General features: G+C 47.7%; 1 protein-coding gene across 4 annotated transcripts in view; it reads right to left on the bottom strand.

Annotated features, from left to right (window-relative positions):
- The window catches only part of ARIH1 (ariadne RBR E3 ubiquitin protein ligase 1), a 1069856-nt gene that overhangs the window by 825077 nt on the left and 223997 nt on the right, over nt 1–20782 (bottom strand). For 2 of the 4 annotated variants that reach the window (XM_069624621.1, XM_069624620.1), the window contains exon 3: nt 3674–3818. In XM_069624621.1, coding sequence (XP_069480722.1) covers nt 3674–3818 — 145 coding nt within the window. Of the gene's footprint in view, nt 1–3652; nt 3819–20782 lie in introns of all 4 variants that reach the window. The other 2 variants (XM_069624619.1, XM_069624618.1) reach the window with 1 other exon arrangement.

Raw genomic sequence — 20782 nt, forward strand, 5'->3', positions numbered from 1 at the left:
AATCAAAACTGATAATGAGAACGGCCAACATCAGGTACTGTCTGTGCTTGTGATGGATTAGCACATGAAAGTAAGCATCCTGAAGGTTCAGAGATACCATTCAGTCCTGAAGCTGAAGGGCCTGAAGGATCTGAGCAAGGGTGACCATCTTACACTTGTCCTCCCCGAGGAACTTGTTTGCCCGAGGTGTGCTGCCACGGGCGGAAAGCATTTTGTAAATATCCTTGGGACAATTTGATGCCAAAAGAGAGCACTCTGAACTTGAAATGTTCTTGCCCCCTGGAGAATCTGAGATACCGGGTGGACCAGAATGTGGAAGTATGCATCTTCCAGATATAGGCTTGCAATGAAGTCATTCTTGTCTAACCATGGTAGCAACTGTTGAGAAGTCATCTTGAATTTGATGTCTTATGAATTTGTGTAAGGCCCTTCGGTCTAATGTTGGGCACCCAGTGTTTTTCTTTTGATGAGAAAGAAACAAGAATAGAAATGTTCCTCTCTGGTTTTCTCGGACAAGTTATATGGCTGCCTTCTGTAGGAGTTTCTCTACTTTTAGAGTTTCAGCAGATTAACCCTTCAAGGTTGCAGAGGTAGGTAGGCATGGTGGATGACCCAGAAATTCGATTTAGTCTCCCGTTTCAACCACTTTTAACACCCAGCTGTCAGACATTATGTCTTGCCAATGGTACAAGTGTTGGCTTATTCGCCCTACCACAGGATTGTGATGTGGGTGGCATGAAGAAGTTGTCAATTTTTCCTATCCTGGTCCCTTGATTGGCCCCAACCCCTGCCTGCCTCTTTGCACGTGGAATCTAGTAGCCTTGATACCCATTGCCAGCTTGGTACAAGGTGGAGGATCCTTGGGTTTCGAAAGATCTGCTGAACCCCCTGTCTCCCGGTGGAGTTTCTGAAGGCACAACACGTATGGCGGTCTTTGTTCTCATCTCTCATGGAGCTCATCACCTTTGCTGGGACCGTATCAGATTGGTTTCCTTTGAGGTGGTCATCTATTGTTTTGGTGAGAAACTAGAATGGAGCTATAAGAGCAGATATTTTCTCCCCTGCTTCCCAGAAAAAGAATTGGGATGGTTTTCACTGATCGTCTGCATTTGTCCCCACGTGGCACCCAGTATTTCTTTGCCAGCCTGTCCTTTTTGCCAGGGCTAAAGCAGGATTTTTCATTAGCGCCAGGCCGTCAACCAAAATTTTGTTCAGGAGAGGCACTGCTAGAATGGTATTCCTCTGTCTTGCGGCGCTGGTAAAGGAAACCCTCCTTGATCTCTTCTGGCATCAGCTGGAAGAGCTTGGACAGGTAGGTGACCATGGAGGGGGGGTGGAGGGGGACAATCCCACTTCATCCGGTGGAGAAGCTCTCGGCTGCTTGGAGAAGCAGTTGTCCATGTCAGTCGTCGCTGTGTCTGTCCCCATATCCCTAAGGGGGGGGGGGGGGGGCGAGGGGGCATGTGAGGCAGTTGAGGCGTAGGATGCAGTTTCCTCTTCTGAGCCGGCAGGAGCCTGGGCTGCCGGGGTGCTGTCTGCATTCTCCCCTGGATCTCCGACACCAGCATGTGGAGAGTTGACAGGATGTCCAGTGACACGTCCCTGGAAGGTGGAGGGGGAGGGGGAGCAGGCTTGCTGAGCCCAGCAACGCTGACATCCCTCCCCCCCTCGACGATTCAATTGTTGTCCTCAGCGTTTCCGTCATCATTCCATGTCCTACAGGACTGTGTGAACGGACACCATGTCCTCTTCATCCGAAGAAATATCCATGCCTTGCTCCACCCGCCCCACTTTTTTTGAGTCCTAAGGGTTTGGGCCATGCTCATGGCTGGTACACTTTTCTCCTGTGTTTTCTCCACTGGCTTGGCCGAGGCCTCCCGCATCGGAGGAAGGGCCTCTGTGGGTGTTGCATGGGCACCCTGGACTGGGTCTGCCCCTTTCGCCTTAGAGAGGGCGGCCGTCACCAACTTGATTGTTGAGGAGGACTTCTCCTGGACCACCTGGGCCTTCAGGGATAGGTCATACACCTTACCCTGCGTCTTTGTCTTGTCCCGCAGTTTCCCAGGGTTAGCCAACTTCCTCTTCGAGGAGGAGCTGAAACGATGGTTTGAGATGAATACAGGTGGTGACTATTAGTGCACCCTGTTCATCGCGGGAAACTGTTGTGCGGCGACCCCCGATGGAAACTGACTCAGTGGTTGGCCTCTTCATGGGCTCCCACGGATGGAGCCCCCACAAAGGACTTCGAAGCCTGCTCCTCGAAATGGTTGGTCCTGGCTGAGGCATGTCCCTGCTTGCCGCACAGGGTAGATTCCTTGGCATTGAGCCACTCCACCAATCTACTGTGCCGATCCTTGACAGTGTGTTTGGTGAATCCCAGGCAAATTTCACAAGCCGCTTCCTTGTGATCAGGATGGAGACTGAGACACTGGAGTGTTTGCCCCCCACAAACACATTCCTCAATCTGCACCTGGAGCAGAGCTTGGAGAAACTCCTCCGACATGGTCTGATATGCGGTGTAGGTCTGAGGGGCTTCTGAAATCTTGGCTGAAAACTCAATTCTTGCCCTTGAGGGGCCATGAAAGACGTCAGCAAATGGATCCCCGCTTGCTGGTCAAAGGAACAGAAGAGCACACAGGCTTTTTTTTTTACAAAAATTGAACTTTACTGAAAAAAGCGTGAAAAATCAGATAAGCTCACAGAGCAAAACACTAGGACTCCCAACACTTGCACGTGCAGTAAAAATCTACACAATAGGTCCTCGCCCACCACAGTTACTGCAATGTCCAGTATATTAAGTATTCCTATATCCATACTGTGCTATAAATGTTTTGCCTTATACTGCCGATCTTATTCTGTAACTATGTACTGACTGCAACCTATCTAATCAAGTAATGCATTGTAAACTGCTTTTGTATGGTAACTGTTGATAGCAAGAATGAGCCCAGATACCCTTGGGTTAGGTGCGCTATATAAATAAAGATGGCTGCCAGAGGAGGCGGATTGGGGCGAGGGCAGTCATTGGCTGAAGCAGTATGACCCAGAGCTCAGTGATTGGTTTATAGGAGAAAGACAGTAAGGGAAAGTGAAACTTTTCTATTGAGGATTCCCGGGTCTGAGAGTCAGATTCACAGGCATGCAAATCCATGCCAGACCCCATGCTGAAGAACTACAGCTTCATATTCCTTTTGGTGTACTTGACCAAGAATAATTGCAAATATTAATAAAAGCCATTATATATAAAAAAATAAAATTCATATTGGAACATGTAATTATATTTGTTACTTTTGTCTAATCATCATTTACCAACTGTCCCATGCATCATACTATACAGTGTATATATCAAAAGCCAAATGTATACAGGGCAAGGTAATCATTCAAGTACGTTTTGTTAAGAGTAAAACTTCAATTAGCCTTTTAATGAAAGGACAAACAGTACATAAAATCTATTAATTCTGCCCCTTTGTAACATTAAACAATCCTGAAGAGAAACAAAAACAGTGGGGGCCTCTAAGGCATCCAGACATTGCCCCCATCCCCTCATGCAGTACAACACAAGCGTAATCAAAGACTACCTAACAAATAGGACTTGCTGTTAGTGACAGTTTAACATTAGCATAGTGCTGTAGAGAGAAACTCCATATCCACCTGCCTTGTGTCGCGGGGTACTCACTGAGTTGGGATAATTCAGATAACATATCTGGCAGGGCATGTCCAGTGCAGATGACCTGGTGTTCATCTGTCGTGTTCTAGATTTTTTGCTGGGATTGATAACATGACACTCTGCAAAAAGTTTTTCTAGGTTGCCATCAAAGTACCTGCAAAATAAAAAGGAGCAACCTTCAAGCAGATGCCACATTGACATGGAAATGATTCCTAAATAGTGAACAATATTGATTATCCATTACATCTTCCATTTTAAGCTATACGTATTAACCAAAACTGATCGCATGACTGAAAATCTAAAAATGGACCACCTTAACCTTCTATGGAGAAAGTGATTAGGTGCATTGCATTTGTCTCAAACAAGTAACAACTCATTTTTGCAAGAGAGTGTAGAATCATCCAGGGTTGCCCAACTCCAAACCTCAAGGGCAGAAACAAGTCAGACTGTCCAGATTTCCTTCATTAATAGTCGTAAGATAACTCTGCATACACAGATTCAAAAAGTATGCAAAATGTTCACGATTAGTAAGGGTTTTCCTGAAAAGCAGTCTTGTTTGCAGCATCGAGGGCTGAGTTAGAACCCCAAAAATTAAGATGTCCTAGCTTCAACCATTCAATACCTTTGCTGCCATATTGTAGTCAATCTGAATATGCCTCATGAATGGCTACTTGCTACGATGGCCCTGGCCTTCCCTTTATGTATTAAAGGGACACTTCCAGTTCAGGCTTATGGCAAAGAGGTCTGAAGGAATACTCATAGGCAAATACATTTAGTTCCACCTCGTTGAGTTCTCATTCGTGGTTTGCAGTACCAAGCCAACTCAGAGTCCACATCTGTGTTCTCTGTAAATTAAAGTTGAAAAGCTTGGAAACAAACGCCCTGGTGAATGGGTTATTCCCATATATCCACCGATAACCCTGCTAGAAGTTTGATATGTTCAAAAGCCTTGGTTGGAATGTTTATAGTGTTCAAAATTGCAAAGATCTCCAAAGCTCCTAGCAGGCATCAAAGCTCCAGGAAGGCCAGACTGGGCTTCTGCTCCCAAGGAGGCCATGGTCAAAATCCCACTCAGTTAAATTTGTCCATATTTTCCCTTCAGCTTTCCCATATTTAGATTCTGGCTGTTCGTGGCCAGTCAGGGCCTAGGGGAATAAAAGGGGCTTTGCATGCTGCATTTTCTTGGACATGGTTTTTCTACATGCCTTGGCGCACCAGGACACTGTGGAGGGCTCAAAGTCTGCCTATAATCACTTCACTCACAAACCTAGGGTTTGGTACCAATGACAAATTAGGACGCAAAACAATTTTAGAGGTTTTTGCTCCCTTTTCAGGCAGCTTTTGCAAACTTGGAAAATTCGGATTTCTGACATACAACCCCTCAAATGTTGTTGGGGTCTAGGGAAGTAAGTGTAAAGGCTCCGCTGCTTGCACTCAACATGCTCAGGCTCACCATGCAGTAATTCCCAGAAACACCCCCCTTTGCGAACACCTCTAGCTGCACCGCATAGAATACACAGTGGCGTTCCAAATGTACACGTAGCTCCTCTACCTTTTCCTTGTCATGCATGTGTTACTGTGCATCTCATCTATCCCTTGCACTCATCGCAACTATCTACCCGACACTGCTTCTCCATTCCACTAATGAACGTTCTGATCGTACTCCTCCTTTACCTCTTGACAGCTAAAGCACTTTGAAGCCAAACTATGGTAATAGGCGCTATACAAATGCAAACTAACAAGGTATGGTCAGGGTAACCACTTTGTCTTAAATGGAATTACTCTTCAGTTGACCAACATGAAGTGCAAGCTCAAACGGTTTCAGCAAAGTAGTTTTCCCTATGGTATACTACTGATCTAGTACCGTGCATGAAAATCAAAAAAATCGAATTTCTGTAGCCCAGTTTCCTAAAACCGTGGACTTAAATTTTCTATTTAAAGCAAGTGCTAGAAATCACAATAGGTCGAGGTTATCTTTGGCGGAGCTCAATATTGGCCTAATTAGAATTTCAGAACACTAGGTAGTAGACAGAGAGGCATCCCAAATAAAAAGGAAATGCCACTATACCTCAAAAACCTAAGCATGGGAGACAAGAATTTAAATACTCAGACAGCAATGTGTGCTCTCCTCTCAACCCATAAAGACGTTGGCCTAAGTGGGCACAAATGTGCTCCCCAAAGGAGTCACCATAGCCTGAACAAAATATTAATCAAATAAGTTACATGTTCAAGAATGAAACTGAACATCGAAATCATGTTGATCCAGTAAACTAGACAAGTTATAAATAAAGGCCAGAATCCCAGGTTAATGAGCAATATAGGTATACATTGAAGAAACATCAGAACCATAAACTAAGATTGCCATGTTTTGTTTTCTAGGGGTAACTGTACGTCCTGTGTCCCAGATGCAAGATTGTCAATTTTGCACAAATGGCTGGAAGAGGGCATTTATAAGAGATTTTCAGATGGGCCCCAACCCAAATATAATGGACACTACTGTGACGATCCTACAGATGGCGTCACTTCTCCCAAGGGGGAGGTGGGACCCTTTCCCATCAGACTAGTGTGGAGAGGCAGCCCACTGACAGCCCCCCCACGGTGGTAAAATGAGGGAAGCACTGCCCTACTGGGGAAAAGGATGTTATGAAAAATGGTCTCAGTAAGCCTTCTCCTCATATGGTTATACCAAAAGCCTCAGGACCATCAAAGGCAGAGACTGTTATTGCAATGTATCGGAATTTGTGGCGACGTTACCAACGGGGATGAACACCACTGCATGGACCTTGCTAGGAAGCATGAGGACTGTCCCACAACTGTGGTCCATCAGACTGATGTGATGCTGTGGAGGGGCCCAGCTATATCAACTGAACAGAAACAAAGGACTGAGAAGGGAGGTACAGGAGGGAGAGAGAATAAAGGGTGGGGCACGTCAGACCACACAAGAGCATTTTGCAGGATTGCAGAACACAAACTGCTGGAGAAGTGGTAGTTGGAAGAGCAGAAGAATAACCGAAAGAAAGGAGCCGTTTACTCACTGTGACCACCTTACTCCTAGTCCATAGTCCCCTTTCCGCCATACTTCTGGGACAACTCTCCGTCCTGTGGGACGGGACCGGAGCACTTTTGTAAAAAGCATCCAAAAAGTTTGCAAAAATGTGTCCTTCCACTCTTTATTGCGCAGGGCCCGGCACGCGGCCGTAACCCCGCCCACCTTGGCTTTGCATCGCCCATCAGTCCCTTTCTATCGCCAGGTCTAAGACCTATTAGCAATAACATAGGAACCTTATTAAAGGGGTGTTAGGCAGAATCCTGCGCAGTGCCCTTAGGGACCACTACACACAATTAAGACTACAGGTGGCAATACATGTTTTACCTTTGGTACAAGCCCGTACTACTAAGTTATAGTGGTAGCAGTAGGAGAGCAGTCAGGCTGATCTCAAAAGTATATGAGCAGTAGCAGAGATTACACAAAGGGACCACAATTACTGTGACTCAAGCAAACACTGACTCAAGGTTTCAGGTAAAAAATATAAGTAGATTTATTCTTAAACCATCAGTTATAAACACAACACCTCTATTAAACTCTAAACAAAACCTAACTAATTCACTTTGTACAGTAAGTCTCAAGGTAAGTACCCTGTGTTTGAATGAACCAGTGTTATGAACAAAACACGATACCGCGGATAAGGTTGCGATCACTTTAACAGTTCGGTCTACCAAATAAACGCGTATCCGTGACATGAAATGCTACCGGGGCAAAAACACACTTAGCACCCGAGATACCCAGAGGGAGTTGGAGGCAAAAATCACAGGCAATATTTAAGTTAGGCAGACCGTATCGAGAAACACTCAGAAACAGGAGTTCAAAAGTCAAAGGGTCGGAGCCAGGTTTAGATGACACCAGAGGCCTGTGCCGAATATCACACCATTAGACAGTTCACGATTCCATATAGCATAAGAGTACTTGAATATTGTCAATGTTCGAAAGCAAAAGTTATAAGGAGGGAAGACAAGGACGAGCCTTGGAGATGAAGAAAAGGTGGTTCACCCAGTTTCCTCGAGTAGAACACAATACCTTATTTCCACAATGCAGCTGGTGCCCTGGCAGTTCCTGTTGGTTTCCCGCAGACCCACAATTCCTGGAGCTTCGTTGTGAAGGACGACGTCTGAAGGGGGTCTGCACCACACAGGGATGAAGCCGGCAGCAGCGACAACGAAAAGGTGTGCTCAGGAGAGGCTCACAGCAGGTGGCTATCCGGACCACTACAGCAGTGTGCAGAGATTTCGACCACGGCGGAGATCTCTGGCTGAAGAAGATGAGCTGGTTATCCCCACCAGGCTCAAGGGAAGAAGACTCCGGACTGGATCTTCTCTTAGTCAAAGGGTAGATAGCTTAGGACTGCAGCACGGCTTCACAGGGACCAGGTAGTTAAGGCAGCCGTCGCTCTCTCCGCTTCTCTTCGGTTCCCTGTAGTTCCAGAGGCTACTGACTTCTAGGCCAAGAGACCTGCCTTTTAGGCGCAAAAACCCCCATTCACACAGCCTGGCTGTCAATCACACAGCAGGTGGGTTGTCCAGCCGGGACAACCACCTCAGCCAATCATGGCAAAGTGCGACTTGGGTTTCCTAGGAGCCCCAGATTAGCTCAATGTAATAGAAAAGATAACATTGTGGGGATATTACATTGAAATGGATCCACATTCTTTTCTCTGCACCAGTTAGTGAACTTGTTCCAACGACACCGATACAGAGATGTAGTTGCTGGCCGTCTGTCTGAAAGCAAAATTTCCATCACGTCATCCGGAAGATCCCAATCCTTATATCTCAACCTCTCATAAGCCATGCGTGAAGGTTGAGTGGGTTGACCTCCGGATGGAGAACATGACCTTCCTCTCGCGAGAGAAGATCAACTCTTCTTGGAAGACGTATTGGAGGGCAGATGGACATATCCAGAAGGTCCAGGTACCATGTTCTCCTGGCCCAATCCGGGGCAATTAGGATCATGGTTTTCCTGAACTTTCTCAACCTGATTACTTGGAGGGATCACAGGGACTGGAGGGAATGCATACAGGAGTGGAAACTCCAGTCCACCACAAACACATCGCCTAGAACTCCTCTCGGGGGAAATTCTCTTGAGCAGTACCGTTCGCACTTCTGGTTGGTACCGGTCATGAGCAGATTCACTTGAGGTGTTCCCCAAAGGATGAAGATCTCTTGAATGACTTCTTGAGCTATCTCCCACTCGTGGGAGACTGTTCTGCCTGCTCAGAGCGTCCACTGCTGTGTTTTGCTGTCTGGCTAGATGAAATGCGGAGAGATCCCTTCTTGTATTTCCATGAACCAGGGTTGCATCGACTCTCTGCACAGCAACAGTGACCCTCCACTCCTCTCTTGTTGAGATAGTACATGGCCACTGTGTTGTCCGTCATTATCAGAACATTCTTTCCCCGTACAGACAGCAGGAAGGCATTCAGCGCTAGTCTGATTGCCCTCAACTCCAAAAGGTTGATGTGTAGTTTGGACTCTGATGGAGACCAACGACCGCTGATTGTCAGATAGTTGGTATGGGCTCCCCACCACGTGAGTGAGGCGTCCGTCACTTATCTCCGGCCATGGTTGCCAAAAAGATTCGCCTCTGAGAAGATAATGTCTGCAAGCCCACCATTGTAGATCCTGTGCTACTCTGGATGGAACCTGTAACAGATCTGACATTTCCCCTGAGAATTGGGACCATTTAGTTCTGAGAGCCCATTGAAGGGATCTCCTTCTCAATCTGGCTTCTGGCACTAGAAAAATGCAGGATGCCATTAGGCCGAGCAATCTCAGAAAATCGAAAGCCAGAAGATACTGGGCATTCTGGAATTTTTTTACCATCTGCAGAATGTGGTGCGCTCTCCCTTCGGGAGGCGAGGCTTGCCCGAGCAAGTATCCAGGACTGCTCCAATAAACTGGAGTTTCTGTGATGGTATCATGTTTGACTTTAAATTCAGAGAAAACCCTAGTTTGTGAAGGAAGTGACAAGTCTTGGACAGATGATCCTGGGCTTGTTCTGGGAACATGCTCTGATCATCCAATCGTCCAGATAGGGGTAGACATGAATCCCTCTCTCCTGAGACTCACTGCCACCACCGCCATCAACTTGGTGAAAACACTTGGGTCTGGAGGTTAACCTGAAAGGCATAACTCGAAACTGATAGTAAGAATTGCCAATTGCAAACCATAGGTACTTTCTGTGCTTGAGATGGATTGCCACATGAAAGTAAGCATCCTGAAGGTCCAATGATACCAACCAATCCTGGAGTTGGAGAGCCTGAAGGATCTGAGAAAGTGTGACCATGTTGAACTTGTCCTTCCTTAGGAACTTGTTCAAGTTTCTCAAATACAAGATGGTCTCAGTCCTCCGTCTTTCTTTGGGATGAGGAAATATGGGGAATACCAACCCTTGTTCCTCTCTGCTACAGGTTCATGTTCTATTGCACCTTTCTGTAGCAGGGTTAAGACTTCCTGCAACAGGAGCAGATCCGGACGTTTGACAGAGTTGTATCCCGGGGGGTGATTCTGAGGTTTCTTTAGAAAAGGAAGGCAGTAACTTTGGGATACTGTTTCCAGTACCCAAGCATCTGAAGTAATGCCCCGCCATTCTTCTAGATGCTGCCAGATCCTGCCTCCCACCGGGGTCGTGGGTCAAAACCTCAGTGGTTTTGCGGCAGCTGCAGCAGCGGCTGAAGAGACAGATGCCGCTGCTGGGGCAGATCTAGCACCTTTTCCTCGCCCCAGAGGAAATTTTCTTTGACCTCTGACTGGCCTGTCCTCTTCCTTTTCCAATTGAGGAATATTAACTAAAAGGACGACCCCTCCAGGAAGATGAGCCTGTGTAGGGATGTTGCTGAGGTTGTCTTATAGCGACACTGAGATTGAGCCACCGCTTTGGAGGTCTGCAGCTTCTCCAAACTTTCGTCCGCCTTGCTGCCAAACAACCTCGAGGCGTCAAGGCATATTAAGAAGCCTGGATTGCACATCCGGTGCAAAACCAGACTTTATTTGTATTTTATTTATAAAGCGCTGTAAATCAAAACAGCATGATACATAAAACAATAACAGTGGAAGCAACATACAGTAATGAATCAGTCCAACAAAATAGTGAGAAGAGCAATTAAACTGGAGGGAAAAGGGGACACTTAGCAGTAGAACAGAGAGGGAGGGGGGAGGAGAAGAAGGGGAGAGGAAGGGGAAAAGGATGAGAGTGGGGAGGAGGGAGAGAGGAAGGAGATTATCAAGGGGAGAGAGGAAGGAAGGAGGGGGACAGGCGGGGGAAGGGGTTTCATGGCGAAGAATGTAGAAGGAGAGATTTAAGTTATGTGCGGAATGAGAAGGAAGGAATAATGCGGAAAGAGAGGTAAGTAGTTCCAGTGCAGGGGGGCAAGTAGCTGGAAGAAACGGAAGCGGGAGGGGGTACAGGGGAATGGAGGAACGGTGAGAAGGAAATGGTCTTAGCAACGCAAATCTACATAGCACCGTGCTAGTTGCCATGGACCTACTGATACTGTCAGCTGTGTCCAAACCTGATTTAAGGCATTCTACCGAAGCCTCCTTTCCATCCCTTATAATGGCTAGAAAGCTATCGCGCTCTTCACCTTCTGGGATGTGTTCAGCGGCCGCTGACATGCAGTCCCACAGGGTATATGTGAACCTTGCCAAGGTACAGGTTACATTAGTAGACTTCAAAGCCATACTCCCTGATGTAAAAATCTTCCTAGACCATGCATCCACTTTATCGTCCCTATATGGGGGGATTGTAGGATATGCAGCATTTCTTGTGGAAGTGGCTGCTTTTACTACCAGACTTTCTGGAGTTGGATGTTTGCTTAGGTATTCTGGATCAGAATTGCACAGTCTATATTTAGACATACATTTTTTATTTACTGCCGGGGTGGCTTCAGGGTGTTCCCATGCAGTATTAACCCTTCTCTGCAAGGCAATGCAGAATGGAAGAATGGGGTCTTGCTGAGGTGTTCCGGATAGAACAACAAGTTACTTCTTACCTTGTAACGTTCTTTCGACGGGATGTTCCTCCGACGTATTCCTCATCTTAGATATCTCCTTCCAGCTCTGCTGCCCTCGGAAACTTTTTTTCTCTCTAGAGGGCGCTGCGCGTCGACTTCCTCCGAGTCGATGTCCCTCGACAGCCGCCGTATCGACGTCATCCTGCCTATAAAGGCCGCGCGCAGCGTCCGTTGCTCAGTTCCGTTTTGTAGCCCACAATAATACTTTCTGGACTAAACTAATCACCCTGAAGGAGCGTAAACTGCAACAACAAGGGAAGTAGAACTACGGGATGGATGGGAGAGTCGATGAGGAATACGTCGGAGGAACATCCCGTCGAAAGAACGTTACAAGGTAAGAAGTAACTTGTTCTTCGAAGGGATTGTGTCCTCCGACGTATTCCTCATCTTAGATAGGCTCCCATAGCAGTATTCTATTATCGGAGGAGGGAGTACTGACTTCACGCTGTCTTCTATTGATGAATAGAATGCAGTACAGCCCTTCCAAACCTAGTCTCTTGACTGGAGGAGGAATCCAAATTGTAAAAACGTGTAAAGGTATGGACAGACGACCATGTAGCGGCCGCACAGATGTCTTTAACCGGCACGCCTCTTTTGAGGGCCGATGAAGCTGCAATACCTCTGGTCGAATGAGCCCTAAGGTTTTGAGGGGGGCTCTTTCCCTGCCAGTTTATAACATTCCAGAATGGCTAGAATGATCCATCTGGAAATGGTCTGCTTAGTTATTGGTAACCCCAGCTTGTGACCTGCGTAACCTACAAACAGCTGGTCTGCCCGTCTTATCCTGGCTAGTGTACTGATGTAAAAACTTAAAGCCCTCCTAGGGTCTAGCCTGTGTAACCTCTCTTCCTCTTTCCCCAGGTGAGGAGGAGGATAGAAAGATGGTAGGGTAATCTTCTGAGTGATATGGAATTCAGAAACCACCTTTGGGTGGAAATTAGGCTTCACTTGCAGGACAACTTTGTCTTTGTGAAATATTGTGTGAGGGGGTTTACAAGAAAGAGCTTCTAATTCGCTCACCCTTCTAGCAGTTGTAAGTGCTATTAATAAAACAGTTTTAAGGGTAAGGAATCTTAACGAACAAGAATGGAGAGGTTTGAAAGGTGTGCCCATCAGGAAAGTTAGTACTAAGTTTAAATCCCATAGGGGAACTTGGAATGGTCTTGGGGGATAAACATTGGTTAAACCCTTTAGAAACTGTATTACCAAGGGTAATTTGAAATAGGATGGTTCTTCCGCAGTACGCTTTAAGATGGATAGCGCTGCGAGATAGCCCTTAATGGTGCCAACTTGAAGGCCTGAATTTGCCAAATATAGTAGGAAGGACAAAACCATTGGTGTACCACATGAAAAAGGGTCGATATTCTGTTCTCTACACCAGCTGCAAAATCTGTTCCAACGGCAGCGGTATAAAGACTTTGTTGCTGGCCTCCTTGCCGAAAGCAACACCTCCATATCATCATCAGGGAGGTCCCAATCCTTGTACCTCAGCCTTTCAGAAGCCAAGCGTGAAGGTTGAGGGTTTTGATGTCTGGATGGAGAACCTGACCTCCCTTCTGTGAGAGTAGGTTCTCTCTGAGTGGAAGTCGAATTGGAGGGCAGATGGACAAGTCTAGAAGGTCCGGGTACCACGTTCTCCTGGCCCAATCCGGGGCAATTAGGATCATGGTTCGCCGGAATCTTCTCAACCTCCTGATCATTTGAGGAATGACAGGGACCGGTGGGAACGCGTACAGAAGTGGAAACTCCCAGTCCACTATGAACGCGTCTCCCAGAGCTCCTCTCGGGGGAAATTCCCTTGAGCAGAACAGGTCGCATTTCCTGTTTAGGCTGGTGGCGAACAGATCTACCTGAGGGGTTCCCCAAAGGGCGAAGATCTCTTGAAGGACTTCCTGAGCTAGCTCCCACTCGTGGGAGACGGTTCTGCCTGCTCAGAGCATCCGCTGTCAAGTTCTTCTCTCCGGCTAGGTGAACTGCCGATAGAGAGATTCCTTCTTGGATTGCCCAAAACCAGAGCTGCATCGCCTCTCTGCACAGGGGTAGTGATCCTACGCCTCCTCTTTTGTTGAGGTAATGCATGGCCACCGTGTTGTCGGTCATCATCGGGACGCTCTTCCCTTGTACAGCTGGCAGGAACGCCTTCAGCGCAAGTCTGATGGCTCTCAGCTCTAACAGGTTGATATGTAGTCTGGACTCCGATGGAGACCAACGACCGCTGATGGTCAAGTCGTTGGCGTGGGCTCCCCACCCCGTGAGTGAGGCATCCGTGACTACTGTTATCTCTGGCCAGGGTTGCCAAAACTGTTCTCCTTTCAGAATGTTCTCCTGACAGGCCTACCACTGAAGGTCTCGAGCCACCCTGCCGGGAACCTGAAGAAGATCTGTCATTCTCCCTGAGAATTGTGACCACTGAGTCCTCAGTGCCCACTGGAGGGATCTCATTCTCAGGCGAGCCTCTGGCACTAGGAAAATGCAGGATGCCATGAGGCCTAGCAACCTCAAAAAGTCGAAGGCTGGAGACGTTGGGCATGTTGGAACTTGGTAACCATCTGGAGAATATCTTGAGCCCTCACCTCTGGTGGCGAGGCTTTTCCCAGGGAAGTGTCCAGGATCGCTCCTATGAACTGGAGTCTCTGCGATGGTATCATTTGTGACTTCTTTAAATTGAGGGAGAAGCCCAGTCTGTGAAGGAAGTGGCACACGTGATTTAGCTGGATCTGAGCTTGTTCCGAAGAAACCGCCCTGATCAACCAATCGTCCAGGTAGGGGTAGACGTGAATCCCTTCCCTCCTTAGACTTGCAGCCACTACCGACATTAACTTGGTGAAGACCCTCGGGGCGGAGGTCAGCCCAAATGGCAGCACTCGAAATTGATCGTGAGAGTTGCCAATTGCGAACCTCCAGTATTTCCTGTGTTTGAGATGGATAGGCACATGGAAATAAGCGTCCTGAAGGTCCAGAGATACCAACCAGTCCTGGAACTGAAGGGCCTGGAGGATCTGAGAAAGAGTGACCATCTTGAATTTGTCTTTTCTGAGGAATTTGTTCAATTCTCGCAAGTCCAAGATGGGTCTCAGTCCTCCGTCTTTCTTTGGAATGAGAAAGTAAGGTGAGTACCAGCCCTTGTTCCTCTCCGCTACAGGTACCGGTTCTATGGCACCTTTCTCTAGCAGGTCCAAAATTTCCTGCAAGAGGAGCGGATCTGGAGCTTTCTGAGAGCTGATCCCCGGTGGATGACTGAGGTATACGTAGGAAAGGCAGGCAGTAACCTTGGGCAACTGTTTCCAATGCCCAAGCATCTGACGTGATAGCCTGCCATACCGCCAGATGTTGAGTCAACCTGCCTCCTACAGGTGTCCTGTGAGGGAAGTCCTCAGAGTGGTTTTGGGGCGGTTGATGCAGATACAGATGGTAAAGAGGCACCTGCTGTTGCTGCGGCTTTTGAATATCTACCCCGTCCACCTCGGGTAGTTCTTTGTCCCCTTTGAGCCGGTCGTCCTCTACCTCTTCCGAATGCGGAGTAGAAGCGAAAGGACTTGCCCCTCGCAGAGGTTCCTGTGGGACGAAAGGGAGTCTGACGGATTGCAGCTCCTAGGGATTTTGCTGCTGCTTTTGAAGTTTGCAGTTTCTCTAAACTGTCATCCGCCTTTTTCCCGAACAAAGAAGAGCCATCGAATGGCATGTTCAAGAGCCTGGCTTGCACATCTGGGGCGAAACCAGACTCTCAACCAAGCGAATCTCCTGGTTGATGTACTTGCCGCCATTGCTCTGCTGATACTGTCAGCCGAATCAATGCCCGTCTGGAGGGATTTGCACATAGCGTCTTTACCGTCCTGTATAATATTCAGGAACACATCCCCTTCTTCTCCCTCCGGGATGCAGTCAGCCGCTGTAGAAGCACACTCCCAAAGTGTATGGCTGAACCTAGCAAGGGTGCAAGTAGCATTAACAGATTTTAACGCCATGCTACATGCTGAAAAGCCTTTCTTTGCCATAGCATCATATTTTTTATCGTCCCTGTCCTGTGGGACGGTAGGATAAGCCGTCTTGACATCAGTAGAGGATGCTGCTTGTACCACCAGACTTTCTGGGGATGGGCGTTTAGACAAAAACTCTGGGTCTGTAGAAGATACCCTGTATTTTGTAGACAGTTTTTTTATTTACTGCTGGTACGACATCTGGGGTTTCCCAGTTTGTCATGATCTTCCTCTGAAGAGCTTTATGAAAAGGCACCACAGGATCCTCCTGTGGGCCATTGTCAAGAATATCCGTGAGGTCATCTTGTTGGAAAGATTGTGAAGGTGCAGACCACCCCATGAACTCTGTGATCCTGGCCATTAAGGCTCTATAGGGGGTTTCAGCATGCTCCCCCGGGTCTGGCCTAGCAAACTCCACCTCAGGGGAAGTGTCTAACCCACTTGCCTCATGTAAGGAATCATGAAGATCCTTTAACCTGCGTTCTTCAGAGGAAAATTCCTCTCTAATTGGGGTTACAGGTCCCTGCAACTCAAATGAGTCTTCCTGTTCAGACAATTCACCCTCTTCCAAAATTGAAGACATAGTTCTCAATTGTTCTGAACTCATAAAGGGAGTAAATCCCATTTCCAAGGTAGAGGGTGCCGAACTTGTCATTATCGGCCTCGAAAACGTTGATGTCGACGCCGAAGGCTTCGAGCGTGGCGTCGAAAACAAAGGCGGAGGCCTCGAAGACCTCGACAGAATTGGAATTCTACTCGACAATCTCGAAGCCATCGACGTCGAGGACCTGGGGATAGTCACTGGGTGTGTCGTAACCGTGACTTTTCTTGGCGTCGAAGCTGGCGTCGAGTCGACAGACCCGCGTGTCGAAGGTCCCTTCGACAACGGCGTCGACGGAACCGTCGAGGAAGGTTTGGAGGTCATAATCCTACTCGAGGGTTCGAGAAGTGCTCGAGAGGTTTCCTTCGCCGGGTACTGCGACTCGCGGCGTTTTTTGACCTTCGGGTCTTTCGACCAGAGCATCGCTCTCGTCAGTCTTCGAGGGGGTCGAGGCTGCTTTCTCGAAGACGCTCATCATATTTTTGCGGAATTCCTCCCATTCAGCCCGGGAACTATGTTTCGTGGGGCAAGGCATTCTTTTTGGCGAAACAGAGGAAGAGGAAGACGGGGAAGGGGATCTTCGACATCTCCTCTTCGAGTGCTTCGATCTCGAGGAGTGATGAGACCCACTCCGAGACCAGGAGCGCAAATGGTGACGAGGAGACGAGTGTCTCGACTTCGTCGACGAAGAAGAAGCTTTAAAAGTCTTACCTTTCTCCAGCTTCCCCATACGCTCCTTCAGGGCCTTAGCTGTCATGGACATACAGTCCTCGCATTCCGAACAATGGTGTTCAGCTCCCAAACACCACAGACAAACTCTGAGGGTCAGTCAGCGACATCTTTTTCCCACAATCTCGGCATTTTTTTGAAGCCGGATCGAGGAGTTGTCGGTTCCGACGAGGAAGCCATCGAGTACGGATCGAATGACTCGAGGTAAATAGGATTAATCTGACAAGAACTGAGCAACGGTATTCCGAGGCACTGAGTAAGCGCGGAAAAACGGAACTGAGCAACGGACGCTGCGCGCGGCCTTTATAGGCAGGATGACGTTGACGTCGATACGGCGGCTGTCGAGGGACATCGACTCGGAGGAAGTCGACGCGCAGCGCCCTCTAGAGCGAAAAAAAATTCCGAGGCCAGCAGAGCTGGAAGGAGATAGCTAAGATGAGGAATACGTCGGAGGACACAATCCCTTCGAATATCAGTTATGTCATCACCTTGACAGACTGGTGAACTTCTACCACACCCCATTAATTCGGTAACTATTCACAAGTTTCTGTAACCCGCATCAGCCTGCTCTGATGGTTTTAAGCTTATCAAATTCGTACTCTGGAGAAGTGTCCAGACCACTTACTGTTTGCAGACATTCTTGTGAATCTTGAATTTTTTACTGAGGATTAATTCCTCTGTAACAGATCTTGTGCCAAATTTAACACCAGCAGAGGTGACTTCTTCCTCTTTTGAAGTTTCTCCCTCAGATAGATGACATGATCCTATAAAAATCATGTCTACTATCAGGTTGAAAAACCTTATCTGGTAATGTAGGTTTTTCCCTTATTAAAGGCTTAGGTGTCGATGCCATAACCACAGCCTTCGATGTCGTCAAGGGAAACCTTCGACGACCTCAATGTAATCGTCAGAGTTGTGGAAACTGTCGAAGGAACTTTCGAAGTTACCGATCGTGAACACGACGCAAGTTCCTTCGAAAGAGTTGTCGACTCGAGAGCCTTCGAAGTCTTCGATGGTGTTGATGTCGACTTCGATGGTGTACGAAGTCGACACCATTTTGTTTCCCCCTCTACCTTCGATTTATGCACCGTAAGGTCTTTTTCACGAGGTGATAGGGAAGAGTCCCTAGATGACACCCTCAACGACTGTCAGCTTTTCTTGTTTGTTTTGGACCTTCCTCAGTCACGTTTTTCGTGACCAGGGGCATGGTCTTCTTTAGCCTTTGAGGGGGTCTGAGCCGCGTTCTCAAAAATCTTTAGCATGGAAACTCGAAAGGCTTCCCATTTACTCGGGGAGTCATGCTTTGATGGGCATGCTATCACCTCCTCCGAAGACGTCGAGGGAGATCAATGCTGTCTTTTCTTTGTCTTCTTGGATGACGAAGAAGACTCTCAATCTACTCCTCGACCTATGTTTTTACGATATTTTTTCAAAGACTCGGCTTAGTCTTTCCCTTTCGAAGTAGACTTCGATGAACCCTCCCCCATCGCCAGTTTAACTCTGCGTTCTTATAAGGCCTTATGGGTCTTCGACTGGCACGAACCACAATCTTCAATTCGGTGGTCGGAACCGAGGCACCAAAGACAATTCTTGTGTGGATCGGTCAAAGACATTTTCGTTCCACATTTTAGACACTTTTTAAATCCAGTCTTCAGTGTGAAGGGTTCGAAGACAACATAGCTTTTCTTCACGAAAGACTGAAGCGTTGTTTGAAACAATCCGAAGCGAACGGAAAAACGGAACTGAAGCCAACGGGCGCGCTCGAGGCTCAAATACAGTGGAGGCCGCCGAGGGACATCGACACCGCGGCCATAGTAATGGCTATGGGTGCTTGCGGCGGGACTTGCTGTAGCATATCCCTGATAACATCCTGAAGGATGCGGCTCATGTGAGGGGACCTCATCAGTGAGGTTAACTACTCAAAAACCTGTCCTTGCAGGCTGGTAGGGCCTGTGCATACTCTGCCTTGCTGGTGGCAGGTGATATCTGTCCTGCAATGAAGGATAAGCTGTAGGACACTTACCTGGTTGACACCAGTCCCACCGGAACACCATCACCTACCTGCTCCCCAAAAGGGGAGCATGTCTGACGCGGCAGCCATCTTGTCGAGCTGCTTGCCACGTGCCTGCGTCCTGGCTCACTGGGACCGGCCTCCTACAAGACTCCCAACAACTCCGGGAAGGAGTCACCCCGGCCAGGATGCCGTAAAATTAAACTTAATGGACAATTCCTCTTCTCGTCGATGAACTGTTCGAAGGTGAGCCAGTGATAACCGATGCTGAAGAGCCCAAACTGATAGCGAGTTGCAGTATAGACAGGAATCCCACTGATGTTGCAGGCCTAAACACTCCAAAGGGAATGTGGCTCTGTCCTTGCAAAGGGACGCTCGCAAGAACAGGAAATTAAACCCTGACGCCCCAGCACAGACTGAGATGAAGATGACCGCTGAACCAGAGCAGGAAGAGTGAAGGACAAAATGGGAACAACAAGTCCCCACGATCCAAGTGTGTCCAACCCCGACCACAAGGAGAAAAGGACTGAAGAGTGATGCGCTTGTCGGGGCCCAGGAAGGTGGGGCTAGAGCCCTGCATGAAAATAAAAGGACAACAAATGTTTGTTAATGCTTTAAAAAGTGCTCCCGTCCTGTAGGACGGAATGTCACAAAAGTATGGAGGAAAAGGAGCAGGATGTAGGAGTTGCCAGGGTGTGAAGAATTAGGACATACTAGCATACTAGGGACTGTTGAAGACTATGCATAGTTCTTCCATGCCAAGGTCCTGCAATCCCCTCAGCCGATGTTATGAGCACCAGAAAACCTGTCTTAAGGCTCACCCACCATAACTGCCTGTTGACCATGGGCTCAAACAGTTTATGCATCAGAGCCGCAAGTTCCTCAGTCGGGTTCCAAGGGGCGTGAGGAAGAGCATCAACAAGCCATTAAAGTGTCTCACTTGAAGTCAGCGAGAGTGTTCAGTTGTGTATTTAAATGGGTCTCCACTTCAGCCAAGTCAGTCCTCCAAGAGTCTAGATATGCTGCTCTCCACCGAATAGTAAATAAAAGCACATTCCAGTGGTTTCTCCTACCGTCCAGGTACCAGTTGAAAAAAGGTATTGACTTAAATATTGCAATCTGGTTGTGCTTTTTCTTGCAGCTCCAATTACCAAATTTCTGTCATAGGTACAGAAGTCTAAATTAAATCCTCTGAAACCAAGCACCTAAGGAAAGTGACAGTCTGGATATCCCTCTGTTGATGCAACAGGTTCAATCTCAGCAGTAGCAGCCATGGTGCTTCACACCTGAACTTCTTGTGATTGGGAAACTATATCCTCTTGATCCAATATACGGCAATTCATATAAGGCAGAAGTTAAATGACCGCTCCAGTTTGTGTAACATTTCTGTAAGGAGATAAACCGAAAGGGCATAGACCATCTGCCTGTGCCCCCACTGCGACCAGTCTCCCATTCCATGATGCATACGAGACATCTCTTCATCTGTTGGGTTAGGAAAAGATAGGGTTGTGGTGTCCCCCATACTCTAAAAATCTCAACCACCTCTTTGTGTACCTCCCCTCACAAGGGGCAGGAGACCTCTGCCACAACTGCCTGGATATTTTCTTCGCCAAAGAGACTAAACAGGTAAACACACAGAATGAGTAGGTAAGACGCTAAATGGTTTCCTTGCTTTAATGGTGTGTCAAGGAATCTGCAGGTGCGGGGAGAAAAATAAAAAAACAGCCCTGGCACAGA

The sequence above is a fragment of the Ambystoma mexicanum genome, chromosome 11 (assembly GCF_040938575.1).
Source record: "Ambystoma mexicanum isolate Mex_15411 chromosome 11, UKY_AmexF1_1, whole genome shotgun sequence".
In the NCBI taxonomy this organism is placed as follows: domain Eukaryota; kingdom Metazoa; phylum Chordata; class Amphibia; order Caudata; family Ambystomatidae; genus Ambystoma; species Ambystoma mexicanum.